Source organism: Erythrolamprus reginae, chromosome Z (assembly GCF_031021105.1).
Source record: "Erythrolamprus reginae isolate rEryReg1 chromosome Z, rEryReg1.hap1, whole genome shotgun sequence".
Lineage (NCBI taxonomy): Eukaryota > Metazoa > Chordata > Lepidosauria > Squamata > Dipsadidae > Erythrolamprus > Erythrolamprus reginae.
Genome location: NC_091963.1, coordinates 152,113,643 through 152,130,436, shown reverse-complemented (window position 1 = coordinate 152,130,436; position 16,794 = coordinate 152,113,643). Strand labels below are relative to the sequence as shown.

Here is a 16,794-nt window from a genome sequence, read left to right as displayed (position 1 = left end):
CTACAGAGTGGGCCTTCTCCGGGTCCCGTCAACTAAACAATGTCGTTTGGCGGGACCCAGGAGAAGAGCCTTCTCTGTGGCGGCCCCGACCCTCTGGAACCAGCTCCCCCCAGATATCAGAGTTGCCCCCACCCTCCTTGCCTTTCGCAAGCTCCTCAAAACCCACCTCTGTTGTCAGGCATGGGGGAATTGAAATTTCCCTTCCCCCTAGGCTTATAGAATTTATACATGGTATGCTTGTATGTATGAGTGGTCCTTTAAATTGGGGTTTTTTAGATTATTTTTAATATTAGATTTGTTTACATTGTCTTTTTAATTGTTGTTAGCCGCCCTGAGTCTTCAGAGAGGGGCGGCATACAAATCTAATAAATAAATAAATAAATAAATAAATAAATAAATAAGTATTAAGTGAAGCACCGCGGTTAAGTCAGTAGCCCTGTCGTTAAGTGAATCTGCCTTCCCCATCGACTTGGTTTGTTGGAAGATCGCGAAAGGGAGACGCCTGCAGCTGTGGTAAAGGTGAAGCAGCTGCTGAAGGTGCAAAATTTCTGACCCTGTGACTGCAGCCATCATGAGGTGTGAAAAACACGTCACTTTTTTCAGCCCCCTTGTAAGTCTGAACGGTCACTAAATGAACCGCTGTAAGTCGAGGACTGCCGGTGTCAAGAGGTTGCGTGTGGGGTGCAGCTGGAAGCAGCCCCCACTGCCCCTATGAACACCAGGCACCTTTCGTCTTGGAATGACCGAGAGTGATTTATTTTGACCTCTCTATCTTGCTTCTTTTTCTTTCTTTTGAGATAAGTGGTCAGCAAGGACGTTTGTTGGTTAAAAACAGCTCTGGGAATAAAACAGATCATCAATGAATGGTCAGCAGGGTGGGGCCCAAGTGACGCTCCTGGAGTTCTGACCTCAGACGTCACAGAAGCAAGAAACGAAACGCCCGGTCACGCAAAACCCTCTTTATTCTTTGGAACTAATTGCATTCGCCCACCGAAAAGGCAAAGACCCTCCAACGGGTTAAGAGCAGTAACAGACCTTATCACTTCCTTGCGATAACTGGCAGGCCGTGAAAGTTCTGGCGAGCGGTCTTTGCGGCACGAAACCCCCGTGAGCCAAACCTTCAGAAATACGAAGTGTTGTCTCCTATGACCACCGCTCTCATTTCCTTCTACGAAGGCCGCCCAGAATGTAGTGCACCACATTTTTTTTCTTCAACAATTATTTATTGAACACAGTGAAACTTACACACAAGAAAGAAGGATGTTTCTTCTACGCTCCCTATTTTTCCACGTAATCTCCGTTCTGTTCTATGGCCTTCCTCCAGCGAGACACAAGGGCGTGGATGCCCTGTTGGTACCACTCCTGGTTCTGGTCACGAAGCCATTTCTGCACTGTGTGAATCGCCTCTAATGGCCTCACACCCTCTGTGCCCAGCGACTAACCGTACTTCTGTCGACTGCAGATTCTCCATCAACTGTACACAAACGTTTGTGAATGTTCCCAACAGTTTCTCCGCAATGGCAAAATTCAGTGATGACACACTGCTTGTAATGTACATCGCTTACAGATGCCATTTTAAAACACTGCTGCAGCTACGCGATCTGTCTGAAGAAAAGCAAAATTTACACACACACTCCTGACAATTCAAATAATGTATATCTAAAGTTTTGCTTTCGTACCATTACTGTAGCCCGAGGGGGGCGGAAAACGATGCATTAGCTTCTGGGTGACCTTCGTGTTTATTCCCCAGCCAGGCAGGGGCCATTCAGCCTCCACGTGTACTTTGCTTCCGGAGTCGACTCCTTGTCCTCCGTTGTTCTCTTGTCCCTAACTGTTCTGCGCATATGCGCATCTGGAACAGGCCTCAGCTGTTCTTCCTCATCCTCACTCATCTCAGCCTCCAGAGGCAGCTGGCTCTCTGGTGGTTGGAAACTGCCAGACAGCCCTGGCTCTCTCTCTGCGTCTGATGTAGAGCATCCATCGGAGCCTTCCCCAGACACCGGCACTTTTTATTCCCCAGACTTCAGCACTCGCCCAAGTCCCTCCCCAACCTCAGAGTCCTCGGAAAAGGGCGGCATATGAATCCAATTAACACACAACACAACCTCCTCATCGTCCGACTCTGCCTCCAACTCCGCTGGCAGGCCACAACTGCTGCCACCCTGACTCCAGAGCAGACACCTAAATGACTGCTAAGGGGGCGTCCGCACAGGTCCACCTGGTGCGCCAGTCGCAGCCCTATTTGGACAGGGAGTCTCTACTCACAGTCACTCGCGCCCTCACCACCTCGAGGCTCGAGGACTGCTGTGTGCTCTACTTGGGGCCACCCTTGAAGAACGTTCAGAGACCTCAGTTAATGCAGCAGGCAGCCTAGCGAGCTGTGTTGGGCGCACCTAGGTCAGTCCAGCACTCTGTTAGCGGCTCTGGTTGCCAATCGGCCTCCGAACGCAATTCAAGGCGCTGGTTATCACCTAGAAAGACCTGCATGGCATAGAAACAAAGGAGATTGACACCTTTCCTGATCAGTTTGATGCTTAAGACCTTCCACCATTTTTGAACCCTGTTCAGTTTGATCCGTATCTTTTTGTAGGTGAGGTCTCAGAACTGAACACAGTATTATTCCAAATGGGGTCTCACCAGCCCTCTGTACAGCGGGATCATAATCTCCCTCTGTCTGCTTGTTATACCTCTAGCGATGCAGCTAAGCATCCTACTCACTTTCCCTACCGCCTGACTGCACTGTTCACCCATTTTGAGACTGTCAGAAATCACAACCCCTAAATCCTTCTCTTCTGAAGTTTTTGCTAACACAGAACTGCCAGTGCGACACTTAAGGTTGAGGATTCCTTTTGTCCGAGTGACAGGACCGTCTTCTGCCGCACACGTTAGGTTAGGTTAGGTTAGGTTTATTGGATGTATATGCCGCCCCTCTCCGCAAACTCGGGGCGGCTCACAACAATAATAAAAAACAGTACAGTACACAATACCAAATCCAATGCCCACCCATCCAGTTACAATTTAAATTAATAATCTCATAAAACAGTATACAGTGATCCCCCGTTTATTGCGTCCCCAACCATTGCGAACAGGGTACTTCGCTATTTTTCAACCCGGAAGTCAAAATACCATCTACGCATGCGTGCCCGTTTTTTCTATGGGCACGCATGCGTAGATGGCAACCGGGAGATCAGCTGCTGGGCGGCTTCCCTGAGTCTTCCCCCTCTTGCTGGCGTCAGCGAGGAGTTTCCCCACCGCCCACGCAAACTCCTCGCTGCCGCCCGCCCTTCGCCCGCCCACGCCGTTCATTCTCGCCGCTTTTGAGCTGAGTCCGGAAGCGAATTCGCTCCCGGACTCAGCTCGAAAGCGCCGAGACAAGCCGTTCCTTGCCGCTTGCTATCGGCGCTTTTGAGCTGAGTCCGGGAGCGAATTCAGCTTGAAAGCGCCGAGACAAGTTTCCGAACACTTTTCAAAGGTCGCCCCATGTAGAGAGCGTTACAGTAGTCGAGCCTCGAGGTGATGAGGGCATGAGTGACTGTGAGCAATGACTCCCGGTCCAAATAGGGCCGCAACTGGTGCACCAGGTGAACCTGGGCAAACGCCCCCCTCGCCACAGCTGAAAGGTGTTTTTCTAATGTGAGCTGTGGATCGAGGAGGACGCCCAAGTTGCGGACCCTCTCTGAGGGGGTCAATAATTTCCCCCCAGGGTAATGGACGGACAGATAGAATTGTCCTTGGGAGGCAAAACCCACAGCCACTCCGTCTTGTCTGGGTTGAGTTTGAGTTTGTTGACACCCATCCAGGCCCCAACAGCCTCCAGGCACCGGCACATCACTTCCACTGCTTCGTTGACTGGACATGGGGTGGAGATGTACAACTGGGTATCATCGGCATATTGATGATACCTCACCCCATGCCCTTGGATGATCTCACCCAGCGGTTTCATGTAGATATTAAATAGCAGGGGGGAGAGGACCAACCCCTGAGGCACCCCACAAGGGAGAAACCTCGGGGTCGACCTCTGACCCCCCACTAACACCGACTGCGACCGACCGGAGAGGTAGGAGGAGAACCACTGAAGAACAGTGCCTCCCACTCCCAACCCCTCCAGCCGGCGCAGAAGGATACCATGGTCGATGGTATCGAAAGCCGCTGAGAGGTCAAGGAGCACCAGGACAGAGGACAAGCCCCTGTCCCGGGCCCGCCAGAGATCATCCATCAACGCGACCAAAGCAGTTTCCGTGCTGTAGCCAGGCCTGAATCCAGACTGCTGAGGACCTAGATAATCGGCTTCATCCAAGGACCGCTGGAGTTGAACTGCCACCACCTTCTCGACAACCTTCCCCATGAAGGGAAGGTTGGAGACTGGACGGTAGTTATTAAGCACGGCTGGGTCCAGGGAAGGCTTCTTGAGGAGGGGGCGCACAACCGCCTCCTTATAAAGGGGCGGAAAGGACCCCCTCCCCAAGGAGGCGTTGACGTCCCAGTGATCACATAGAGTGGGCCTTCTCCAGGCCCCATCCGCCAAGCAATGCCCACTGGCATATCTGTGGGGAAGAGCCTTCTATGTTGAGGTCCCGGTCCTGGAACCACTGCCCCCCCCCCCCCCGGGAGATTCTCGCCACCCCCACTCTCCTCACCTTCCGAAAGGCGTTAAAGACACATTTATGCCTGCAGACCGTTGAGTGATAGTTCCAGTCCGGCCAATAGTATGAATGAGAGATGATTGATGGTTTTTAACCTCTATTTTTCTGAATGTTTTAACTGTATTGCACAATTTTTAATTGTTTCATTTTATCTTGTAAGCCGTCTTGGAGTAGCCTGTTGCAAAAGCTAGCCCACCCAGATAGCCAAAGCAACTGGCCAGCCGGCCCCAGACCAGGATATCAGGAACTGTAGTCTTGAAGATAATTGATGACTGTAGAAGAAACTGCAGAGTTTCTTAAGAAAATATTTACTTCTTTCGTAGCAAACCTACATTAACTATTTACACTGTAGCTATCTCTCTCTAATAATAATAATAATAATAATAATAATAATAATAATAATAATAATAATAAAAAATGTATTGTCATTGTCAAAACAACGAATTGTCATTGGCAACGAAAGTCGTGTGACACCCAGAGACCAGTCCCACCATACATAAAATCAGAATAGATAAATTTAAAAATAGAATAAAAAATAGAATAAAATGTCCCACCCACTATAAATTCCCCACCCTGAACCACTCAACCATCTACATGACAAACCGAGTAATATTGTCCAACAGTTCACTGATGTTGACCCTTTAGTTCGTTGTTAAGTGCGAGTATAGCTCTGGGATAAAAACTATTTAGGAAACGTGTGGTCCGAGTTCTAGTTGTTCTGTATCTTCTGCCAGAAGGCAACAGTTCACAGAGATCGTAAGCAGGATGAGAAGAGTCTTTGAGGATGGTGTGCAGCCCCTTCCTAGAACAGCGAGATGTGAAGGTGTCATCCAGGGCAGTTAGAAGTTAATGTGCAAAATACTCACAATTCTCTATCTACTATTCTCAGTTTCAATACTCAGCCCTCCAGTCTCCAGTCGCAATAAGCCACAAGCCCCTGTCATTCACAAGCCACTAGCCACACCTATGCAAAGGTGCATCATGGCCTGTACATTTGGCAACTGATCAGATTACATAACAATCTGCAGATTCACCGTGACCGAGTAGTTTTACATCATTAAGGCCATTGCCTTAATTACAATTCTCCTCTCTGCAGTTTGGAATATTACATCAGACAGGGTCCTTATCCTGACAAGCAGCCCTGAGCCCCCCGAGGAGAAGGGTAGCCTATAAATCTAGCAAATCATCACCCCCTGGCAGCCCTAGAATGGCCTCCTTTCTTCTTTTGCAGGTGCTTGGAGGGTTTCCCGACCCCTCAGCCGGAGGGAGAGAGGCGCAGCTGAGTTTTAAGGTACATTAGGAGGGCAAGCACCCCTCCCTAAGAGTGGCCTCTGCCCCACCTGGCCACTGGGGCTCCCCTGTGCCATCGTCCCCTCCTGCCCGAGCGGCAGCGTCTTCTCCCTCGGGGGGTCCCTCGAGAAATGGGGTGCGGCATTACAAACCGCTTTGTCTTTCCCTTGAAGCTCTCCGCCATCACTTAGGCTGCCTTCGGCTCTTGGGGAGGGGTCTCCCAGGGCGTTGAGGAAGAGCTCGGAAGACTTCGCAGCTGGCGAGAGAGCCAACCCAGGACAGGAGGATGGCCGCCGAGATGCTGAATTTTGGGCCAGAATGGTGAGCAAGGCAGGGAAGGGCCAGCCCTACTGAAAGAGGGTGTGGGAGTGAGTGGGGGTGGGAGGGGCAGGAGAGCCAGAACCCCCCCCCCCCCTCAAGGGGACTCTTGTCCTGGAAATGGCCAGGTTGAGATTTTTCCTGGTGGTGCCATAACGGCCTCGGCTTTGCAGGATCCAATCTGAGTCGGTCAGCGCGACTTAATTATTCTTTTAAGCTTTTGAACTCTTTTAAGGGAGACCTTTCCCTCAGGATGGCTTCCAGCAGAAGTCCAGTTAGAATAGAGTAAAGTGGGGAGAGACTTTGGAGGTCTTCTAGTCCAGCCCCCCTACTTAGAAAGGAGAGTCTATACTCCTGACGGTGAACCTATTTGATGGTATCCCTAGCCACCTCTGAGGGCAGGCGAGGCGTTGCCCTCTGTCAGCTCCAGGGCACATGTGCGGGCCGGTCAGCTGATTTTCTGCCTTGGGGAACGCCGTTTTCGCCTTCTCTGAAGCCTCCGGAGTGCAGAAAATGGCCCAAGGGGCAAACTGGAAGTCCATTTTTGCGAACGTTTGGTTTGCCCATTGGACTGTTTTTTGCATTCCGGAGGCTTTAGGGAAGCTTCCTGAAGCCTCAAGAGTCTGAAAAATGGCCCCAAAGGCAAACGGTGGAAGTCTCTTTTTCCAAATGTTCAGTTTGCCTGTGGAGCCATTTTTCGTCCTCCAGAAGCTTCCGGGAAGCCTGAGGGTAAAAAAATGGCCCAACGGATGTGGGTGGATGGATGGGTCACATGTCACATGCGCAGTGTGGCCCACGGCACTTGCACACGCTAGCACACCTACTCTCATTTTTGGCACGGAGGAAGACAGGCGATTGTCCGGTCTCCTTTAAAGCTTCCAGGGATGGAGCAGCCACTGTTTTTGGAGCTGGTCAATTGTCCTGACTGTGAGGAAGTTTCCCTTTAAGCGCAAAAGCTTGGGAGATTAAAGCTCTGGTCCTGGCGACCGACTCCGATTGGATCCGGCCACATTGTCCTGGGAGACATCCCTTCGCCTGGGAGGGTCAAGAGGAATCTGTGCCTCAACCTCCCCTGTCTCACCTTGCCATCCTGCCGTGCCGAGTTGGCCCACCTGTTGCCAGGCTGCAGGGACACCAGGCTGGGCAAGTCTGGCCGCCCAGGGCAGAATCCCTCCTTCTTTGGTCTCACGCCAGCCTTCTTCTCCCCCCCCCCCAGGCTTCGCGCACTCTCCAGTGGGGGCAACGTGGCTTCCCCTCCATCCTCCCCTGCCATGCCAAAGTACAAACTAGCCGAGTACCGATACGGGCGGGAAGAGATGCTAGCACTTTATGTCAAAGACAATAAGGTGAGCCCGGGGCAAGTGGCCATAGGCGCTCTGGGACTGGTTGGGGCTGGATGTGGGAGGGGCGCCACAGCCTCCAGGGGGGAGCCCTAGGCTGAGTGCTGGTGCCAAGAGCTGGCCGGCTGACCGAACGTGCTCTTGGCCACACAAGGGCCTACAGGGGTCTGCTTCCCGCTCTTCCTGGCAGGTCCCTGACGAAATGCAAGACCGGGAATTCTCCGCCATCTTGGAGGAGGACCCTCTGCAGCCCCTGGCATTGGTCCCGTTGACGGAAGAAGAGCAGGTGAGTGTCCGCTGCCCTGGGACTGGGCCCGGCTGGGAGGATGGCGATAGCGGCCTGGCCCTTCACCCCTTTCCTCCTTTCGGTTCCTCCCAGCGGAACTTCTCCATGTCCGTGAACAGCGTGGCCGTGCTGAGGCTGATGGGGAAGGGGGCTGGGGTGGCTCCCGCAGGGGTCTCGCGCGGGAGAGGAAGCACCCGGAGCCGAGGTAAGGAGACTTCTGGGGGAAGCGGTGGTCACTCTTGAGAGCTGGGTTCCTTGTGCCCTTTCCGTAAGGGACAGTGGGCGGCTTCTGTCACCTGCCCTGTCTGCCCCCCCAAAACACAAGCAGGCCGTGGGCGAGGCGAGAGCGGCTTTTACCAAAGAAGCATCGAGGAGGCGGAAGGTGGTGCCTTTGGCCGAGGAGGGGTCCGTGAAATCCACCGTAGTCAGAGTTGGGATGACCGGTGCGTACTAAAGGGAGGGAATTTGGATGGGGGGGGGCGCATTGGGGCTGGCCTGCCTGTCCCCTCCACCCTGACGCCCACCTTTTCCCGCAGAGGGGACCGGCGATTTGAGAAGCCCATCCGTCGGGAAGGAGGTACGTGTGGGGCCAAGGACGCCGGGCGGGCGCTTCCACCCCAAGGAGGCTTTAGACGGTGCCCGACAGGGGGCAGAGGGGGGTTTTCAAGTTGGTGTTGAAGGATCCTTTGGCCACTTATGTCCTGGGGGGGGGGAGGTGGCTGTTGTTAAGGAGTGTGCAGAGTGACCTCTGAGTAGTCAAAGATGCACATACACAAAGGAAGCGTGGAGTTGTAGCAGACGTTCAGCTGACGGGCCAGAGATATGAATAATGGTTCAGTCGACAAGCCAGATACATGAAGCGTATAAACTCTCATTTACTTTGGCAGAGACCTGAGTCAAGAACAGTCCTAGCTATACACAGTTAAATTAGTCAATACATAAACAATACTTGTTCAGCTTACAAATACATAAACCAGCATTTATAATAATAAAATTCAATTCAATTCTTTTAACACACAGCAGTCGTGGAAAACATAATATAAATAGCAGAGAGGGAGAGAATAACACCTCTGGCTCCCTCTTGTGGCCATCCGTAACACTACCTCTTCAAGCCATAGTGTTTCAATACATTTAAGCATAGGTTTGCTGGTTTGTTTATATATTGCCAAAGCCAACCATTTATGTACATAGTATTAACAGCTGTCTCTGCCAAAGGGGAGGAGTGACAGCTGCTTTCTTTCCTAGCCCGGCCGTCCTTTGAGGAGGCGACTCCCTCTGGCCGCAAGGACTTTGCCCGCTCGGACAGCGACAACTGGCGCACGCTGCGCGAGGAGCACGAGGAGGAGGAAGAGGGCAGCAGCAATGCGGGGGGCGGCTCAGGCGGAAGCTGGCGGCAGAGCGGGGGGTCCCGGCGAGAGAGTGAGCGCTGGCGGTCAGCCAGCCCAGGTGAGGTTGCCTGTTGGGTCTCCGGGGGTCTGGTGGGCCTTGGCTTCCAAGGGAGGGACCCTCCGGCCGTTACAGGCGGTCGTTGAATTTCGAAAGTTGGTTTAGTGACCGTTCAAAGTTACAAGGGCGCTGAAAAATGTACTTATGACCATTTTGTGACTGTTCCAGCATTCCCCCATGGTTACATGGTCAAAACTCAGGACGCTTGGCGACCGATCACCTTTTCCCTAAACAAGAACAGAGTTACTAACTTATCAGTTGCTAGTTAACATATTTTTCAGAGTATTAGACGCATTGGAATATAAGACGTTTTTGGAGAGGAAAATGGGGAAAAGAATCTGCTTACCAGGTATTTATCTGGCCAGCGTCCTTGGTCTGGTCACCTTCAGCACATTATTTTATCCCCTGGTTGAGAGCCTTAAAAAAACTTTATTTGGAGAGAGTAATAATGAAAGAGCTTGCAAGCAGGTAAGAGCTGGGGACATTATCTAATTAATAATAATAATAATAATAATAATAATAATAATAATAATAATAATAATAATAAATAATAGTTTAGCACCTGGTTAGGGCTGGAAAGAAACTTAATCAGAGCATGTTAGTACAAATACAAGAAATAGTATAAGGGCAGAATAGATGGACCGTGAGGTCTTTTTTTTTCTGCTGTCAATCGTCTTTGTTTCTATGTTAGAGTAATGGAAAAAAACCCCTGCAAAGATGAAAAGGTGCGTCTCATACTCCGAAAAATATGGTAGTTACTCAATAAGTAACTAACTTTGGCCTTGATTGTTTGATTGTTGATTTTAGATGTTTCGTTTCTAGGATTTATTTATTTATTTAATTTATTTTATTTACTTTATTTTATTTTTATTTATTTATTTATTTATTTATTAAATTTGTATGCCGACCCTCTCCGTGCGTTTTATCTGTATTTAGCTGTGAGACACCCAGAGTCCTTCGGGAGTTGTGTGGCAAATTCGGGAGTTGTGTGGCAAATAAGTCCAAATAAATAAACTTATCAAGTGACTTAAGAATTGTGGCGGGAACGTAGATCGTAAAGGGGAGTAAAGGTCACTTAGCAACCAAAGCACTGAGGCTGAAATTGTCGTCGACCGAGGACCTAACCCTCCGTCTCCCACCTTCCTTCCTTGCCTTTCCCCTCTGTAGATGGAGGGCCGCGTTCGGCCGGGTGGCGGGAACATGGGGATGGGCGTCGCCGGAAGTTTGACTTCGACTTCCGGGAACGCGAGGAGGAGCCGCCACGGGGCGGACGACGCCACCGGCAAAGCAGCGACAGCTTTGAGGAGGACAAGGACGGGCTGCCCGAGTGGTGCTTGGAGGACGAGGAAGAGGAGATGGGCACGTTCGACTCTTCGGGCGCCTTCATGTCCCTCAAGGTAGGGGATGTCCCCCCCCCCCCAACATGTCATCCGCAGCCCCTCCCGGAGCTTTGCGGGTGCCAAGGGAAACTTCAAATCAATCAGAATAGAGCCAGGAGGGACCTGGAGGTCATCTAGCCTGACCCCCTGCTCAAGCAGGAAGATGGCCCTACATCCATTTCAGAGAAGTGGCTGCTCCGTGTCTCCTTAAAAACATCCCCCCACCCCACCCCCAGTGAGGGAGCGCACCAAATTTCTGGTGGCAAGTTGTTCCATGAGTGAATTGTTCTCATGGTTAGAAAAGTTCTGTATTTCTAGGTTGCTTCTCTTCTTGATTAGTGTCCATCTGTCGTGTCTTGTCCTGCCTTCAGGGGCTTTGCAGAATAGGTGGGCACCCTCCTATGTTCTTTGGGGCAACAGCATTTAGACTTATAGACCACTTCCTAGCGCTTTTACAACCCTCTCTAAGTGGTTTACAGAATCAGCCTATTTGCCCCAAACAATCTGGGTCCTCGTTTTGCCCACCTTGGAAGGAGGGAAGGCTGAGTCACCCTTGAACTGCTGAACTTTAGCTAGCGGTCAGCAGAAGTAGCCTGCAGGGCTGCACTCTAACCAGTGCGCCATCCCGGAATAGATAGATAGATAGACAGACAGACAGACAGATACTGATGATGGATGGATGGATGGATAGAGATATGAATAGATAGACAGGTAAGTAGGTAGGTAGAGACAGGTAGATAGATATAATTAGCAATAGTACCTACCTTGAAGGATGGAAGGCTCTAGAACACTGCTACTCCATCACCCTGAGTTCCTTCTTTTCATTAAACTTGCCAAACCATTCTTCGTATACACTGCTCAAAAACAATAAGGGAACACTTAAACAACACAATATAACTTCAAGTAAGTCAAACTTCTGTGAAATCGAACTGTCCACTTAGGAAACAACACTGGTTGACCATAAATTTCACCTGCTGTGGCTGTGCACATGGAATATTCCACGAGGACATGTCATCCATTCAGACGTAGGGTGTGTTATCTGAGGGTTCCCTTTATTTTTTTGAGAAGTGTATTTTGCCCTCCGTGGACATGGACGCTGGCATGTGTGTTTCTCCTTCGTGGCACGTGGGCAAAAGCGTGGTCTTTGCATGTTGGGTGAACTCAGCTTGGGGTCGGATAGCGAAAGTCAGCGGTCCAAATAGCATCCAAGAAATAAATCCAGATTCCGAGGTTCGGCCTCCTTCAAAGTTCCCATTTATTAACCGGGCCCTGTTCGCACAACCGGAGAAACCCGGATCTATGGTCACAAGGGTATCTCACTCGGGTGGGAGTTCATTTCCTTGCATCTCCTCCCACAAGCCACATACTTTGGGCCAGTGTGATCCTGCAACGCCCAGCAGCTTCTGGCCAGGTGCTGAACAAAGGCTGGCCTTGATAGTCCTAAAAGGAATGTGTCAAGAACCATTCTAAAGCCTTTAAATGTGGCAGGCCAGAGGCTTCGATAAAATAGGGCTTTGGCCTGACAGCGTAGAGATACCGGCATGGAATCGGCCAAAGGCGGGTGGGAGGGGGCGGGGACTTGTGAAGCAGGCAGGCCGAGCGTGGGGTGCAAAACCCTCCCTTTCCTGCAGAAGAGCCCCAAGGAGCTGGGCCTGGAGGAGCAGGAGCTGAGTTTCCAGCCGCTGCCCGAGGAGCAAGAGGAGGAGGAGCAGGAGGAGGAGCCGCCGCCCCAGGAAGCCCAGGAGGGCAACGCCAGGACCAGCCCCAGCCCCATGGAGAGGGCAGAGAGAGGTGAGCACAGGGCAGGCACCCTGGCAGGGCTGCTGGGGGTGGGCTTTGGATTTTAATTAATGGATTAATAATTAATTGAACCTATAGGCTGCCCTTCCCCAAGTGGACTCAGGCAGGCTCACAATAATTAAATACAATAATTAAAAAAATAGAATTTTAATATTAAACATTCATACTCGGTGCATACATAGCTACTGGCCAGAGCAGAATATGACCCTTAATGGTCCCAGGCCTGCTGGCAGAGGCGCCTTTTTAAGGCCTTCCGGAAGACCAGGAGGGTGGGCACAGGCCTCCACCCAAGTTGTGGACCCTTTCTGAGGGGGTCAGAAGTCACCCCCCGGGTAATGGATGGACAGTTGAGAGGCAGAGCCCACAGCCACTTCGCCTTGTTGGGATTGAGCTTGTTAACGCCCATCCAGACCCTCACAGTCTCCAGGCACTGGGGCCTAGAGGGGATGTGGGCCTGAGAGACTGTGGGGGGAGACTCCCGGTCCAAATAGGGCCGCAACTGGTGCACCAGACAGACCTGGGCAAACACCCCCCTCACCACAGCTGATGTTCTAAGCTCAGCTGTGGATCGAGGAGGATTCCCAGGTTGCGGACCCGCTCCGAAGGGGTCAAAATCCCCACCACCACCGCCAAGTAATGGACAGACAGATAGACTGGTCCTTGGGAGGCAGCACCCACAGCCACTCCATGTTGTTGTAGTTAATCCTGAGCCTGTTGACCCCCATCCAGACCCTCGCAGCCTCCAGGCGCCGGCACATCATGTTCTCTGCTTGACTGAACTGAGGCCTCCTCCCCCTTCAGATCGTCCAGGCCCTGAGGAGAAGAAACTCCCTGCTCCCCCGGGAACCCCCTGGCACCCAAGCCCTCCCTTCATTCCTCTCGCTGCCACCACCACCACCACCACCAACGCCGCCAGCAACTGTGAAAACGTGGGGCTGGGAAACACTTCCAAAGTGGAGAAGGTGGTGCTGGTGTCAACGGGCAACTCGGACGCGGAGGCAGCAGATGGTAGGTGGCCCCTGTTGTGATTGCTCCTTGTCCACCTCTGGTCGTGTCAGATTCTGGGGAGGATGAGCCAGGCTCCCCTGGATTCTGCCGTACGAATCCCAGCGGCCGATTAGGTCCCACCACAAAGTTGGCCTTCTCCAGGTTCCGTCGACTAAACAATGCCGTCTGGCAGGGCCTAGGGGAAGAGCCTTCTCTGCGATGGCCTCAACCCTCTGGAATCAATTCCCCCAGGAGATTCGAACTGCCCCCACCCTCCTTGCCTTCCACAAGATGTTGAAGACCCATTTATGTCACCAGGCATGGGGTGATTAATGCCCCCCCCCCCCTTCTGACTAGTACGACTGGAGTGTGGTGTGATTGTGTAGCTTGATCATTTTTAATGATAGTGGGTTTTTAACTTAGTTTTTTCTTAACATTAGATTTGTATTTGTATTGTATTGTTATTATTGTTGTGAGCCGCCCCGAGTCCTCGGAGAGCGGCGGCATGCAAATCTAATAACTTATTTTTATAATTATTAAATTATACCCCGGGCTAGAGGGGTTGCCAGCTGATGCAGAGAATGAGTGAGAGGGGGAAAGTGACCTGAGTGAGCCTGAGGAACCACTAGAGGGCGCTGATGTGACAATGGGGGAGTGGTCACAGTCAGAGGGTGAGGAAGACATGAGAGTGGATAGACCTGTGGATAGAGATTCGCTATAGGAGATGGCTCAGAAAGTGTCATAGTTGCAGAGTAAAAGGAAATAAGCGTACAGCCTTATCCTCTCTGGGGTGTGATGCCACTTCCAGGCAGTACAAAGGCAAAGGATTTTGGGTAATTGGGGGTGGGGTTCCAATGCTGTTCAATGGAAGAGGTTTTAGAATGGGGGGTGCTTGAAAAAGGCTTCAAAAACATGGTTCCTGGGTGGTTTGTGTCCAGGATTTCTGTGAACTGGTTTATGCTCTTGAATGGGAAATGGACTCTGTTATCTAGGGCAGCCTTTCCTTCCCAAACTTGGCAACTGGAAGAGATCTGGACTTCAACTCCCAGCATTCTCTGCCTGGGGCATTCTGGGAGTTGAAGTCCAGATTTCCCCAGACTCCCTTGGTGTGTCACTCCCTTTCTCCTTGCCATTCAAATCTGCCTTTCGCTTTTATCAATAAATAAGAGTGATTTTTACCACGAAATAAGGGACTTTCGAGTGGGTGGGTTCCCCCCGAGGGGCCATGAACAGAACAGTCCAGGGGGAGGGTCCTTGGGCCCATGGGAGGAGTTGGGCCCCGCTTCCCTGATGCCCTCTCGTTCTTCCCCTTGTCCAGGGGACCCAGGCCCCCTCGGCTGCCCAGCTCAGCCCAACCCGGCGGCTGCCCCTCCCCTCCCCATGGCGGCCCCGCCTGCTGCTCCTGCCGAATTCACAGTGGGTGACAACGAGGACGAGGACGGGATGAAGCACCTGCAGCAGGTAAGGAGGCCCTCCCTCCCTGGGTGGGTCCGGGGAGGGCCTGTTCCGTCGGGATTTGCCAGCAGGGGGTGCTGTCACTCCTCCCTCTCCTGTGCCAGGCGGCAGCAATGAGCCGCTACCGGAACAGTCAGCGGCTCCACTTCCGTAGCGATTTTCGGGATGCGCACACGGCTGGAAATCCTGCACGCATGCCCTTGTGGGAGATTTGGCTTCTGCACATGCGCAGCAGTCGAAATCTCGCGTGAAGACGCTCGAGCGAGATTTCGGTGATTTTTGCCGCTCTTTTTTTTGGCCTGGCGTCTGGTGCCCTAATCATCTCCCTCGGCCACTTCAGGAAGCAGAGAAGATGGTGGCCTCCCTGCAAGACAGCTCGCTGGAGGAGGAGCACTTCGGCCCGGCCATCCCTGACCACCGCAACACGGCGGCCGCCTTGCCCCTCTCCCATGAAGCAGCCATGAAGTGGTTCTACAAGGACCCCCAGGGGGAAATCCAAGGTATGCCCCACCCGCCCCACATCGCGCGGATGGGGGGGCTGGAAAGCGTTCACTCTCGGGCTCGCTCACGGACCCTTCCCTCCCTCCCTCCCTCTCTCCCCGCCAGGACCCTTCGCTACCCAAGAGATGGCCGAGTGGTTCCAGGCAGGCTACTTTGCCATGTCACTCTTGGTGAAGCGGGGCTGCGACGAGGGCTTCCAGCCCCTGGGAGAAGTGATCAAGATGTGGGGTAGAGTGCCTTTTGCACCCGGTCCATCGCCCCCGCCATTGCTGGTGAGCGTGGGCTGCAGGAGGGCTGGGCCGGGAGCAGGCGGGGGCCCCGGCTTGGGAAATTTACACGGGTTGTCTGGAAAGCCAGGTTACGTAGCTCTTGTGGGGAACGTTCGCGGGGGAAGTTGGTCTTACTGTTAAGTGGCCAGAAGCCAGTGGAAGAGAGCGGGCAGTGCCAGGGGTCAGTGGATCATTGGCTGGCGCTGTGGGGAAAGTTAGAGAGGAGCGTCCTCATCCCCTTTCCCTCCAAGGGAAACACAGTGCGCGTTGTCATATGTTGCCTGAATGCGAAGGGCAGGAACGCTGCTGCGACGGGGGCCCAAGAATTGTGCGTGATGGGGGCCCAAGATTTTTCTCTCTGTCGATGGCTGAGTTGTGAATTTTTGGGGCTGAAGGAGAATGGGTGTGGTGCCACTGCATTGATTGACGTTTGCTCTCTGGAGTCGGGTGACAAGCCCAAGTTTCGTCTCCTGTCACTCTACAGTTGAGCAAAGCTTCGCCTTCAATCTCGAAACGGTCCAGAAATTCTCGGGCGGCACCGACTCTGTCGATTCTGGGCGCTTCAGGAAGCATCTCGGGCCCCCACCGCAGCAGCGTTCCTGCCCTTAGCATTCAGGTAGCGTATCACGGCGCGCACTTCGCCCTTGGAGGGAAAGGGGATGAGGACGCTCCTCTCTAACCTTCCCCACAACGCCAGTCGGTGACCTACCGACCCCTGGCACGGCTCGTTCCCTTCCGCCGGCTTCCCGCTACACCACAGTCATGCCAATTTCCCCAACGGCCATGCCCCACGACAGCCTTGTAGCCTTATTTTCTGTTCTGCCCGGGCCAGTTAATTATCACTAATTAATTATCCACAATTAAAACTCAGGTGCAGAGGTAGCCTTATGCAATTGTCTTTAGATTAGATTAGATTTATTGGATTTATATGCCGCCCCCTCCGCAAACTCGACATGCTAAAAACCAGCGATGAGATGATTGGAATGCCAGACCGAGTCCCAATTCAGTCAGTCACGACACTTTCCACACAACCCTCGTAGGTTTTGTTATACTGAGACTCTCCCAACTTTGTAGGCTTCA

General features: G+C 52.3%; 1 protein-coding gene across 13 annotated transcripts in view; it reads left to right on the top strand.

The window, feature by feature from the left end:
* Window positions 1-16,794, top strand: part of GIGYF1 (GRB10 interacting GYF protein 1) — a 44,992-nt gene that overhangs the window by 14,782 nt on the left and 13,416 nt on the right. For 3 of the 13 annotated variants that reach the window (XM_070728110.1, XM_070728104.1, XM_070728102.1), the window contains exons 1-14: window positions 6,120-6,254; window positions 7,468-7,597; window positions 7,782-7,877; window positions 7,971-8,082; window positions 8,203-8,320; window positions 8,414-8,454; window positions 9,123-9,323; window positions 10,491-10,720; window positions 12,334-12,493; window positions 13,232-13,510; window positions 14,808-14,950; window positions 15,285-15,444; window positions 15,551-15,717; window positions 16,199-16,330. In XM_070728110.1, coding sequence (XP_070584211.1) covers window positions 6,220-6,254; window positions 7,468-7,597; window positions 7,782-7,877; window positions 7,971-8,082; window positions 8,203-8,320; window positions 8,414-8,454; window positions 9,123-9,323; window positions 10,491-10,720; window positions 12,334-12,493; window positions 13,232-13,510; window positions 14,808-14,950; window positions 15,285-15,444; window positions 15,551-15,717; window positions 16,199-16,330 — 2,004 coding nt within the window. In that variant the 5' untranslated portion in view covers window positions 6,120-6,219. Of the gene's footprint in view, window positions 1-5,874; window positions 5,935-6,106; window positions 6,255-7,467; window positions 7,598-7,781; window positions 7,878-7,970; window positions 8,083-8,202; window positions 8,321-8,413; window positions 8,455-9,122; window positions 9,673-10,490; window positions 10,721-12,333; window positions 12,494-13,231; window positions 13,511-14,807; window positions 14,951-15,284; window positions 15,445-15,550; window positions 15,718-16,198; window positions 16,331-16,794 lie in introns of those variants that run through there. The other 10 variants (XM_070728113.1, XM_070728112.1, XM_070728111.1 and 7 more) reach the window with 7 other exon arrangements.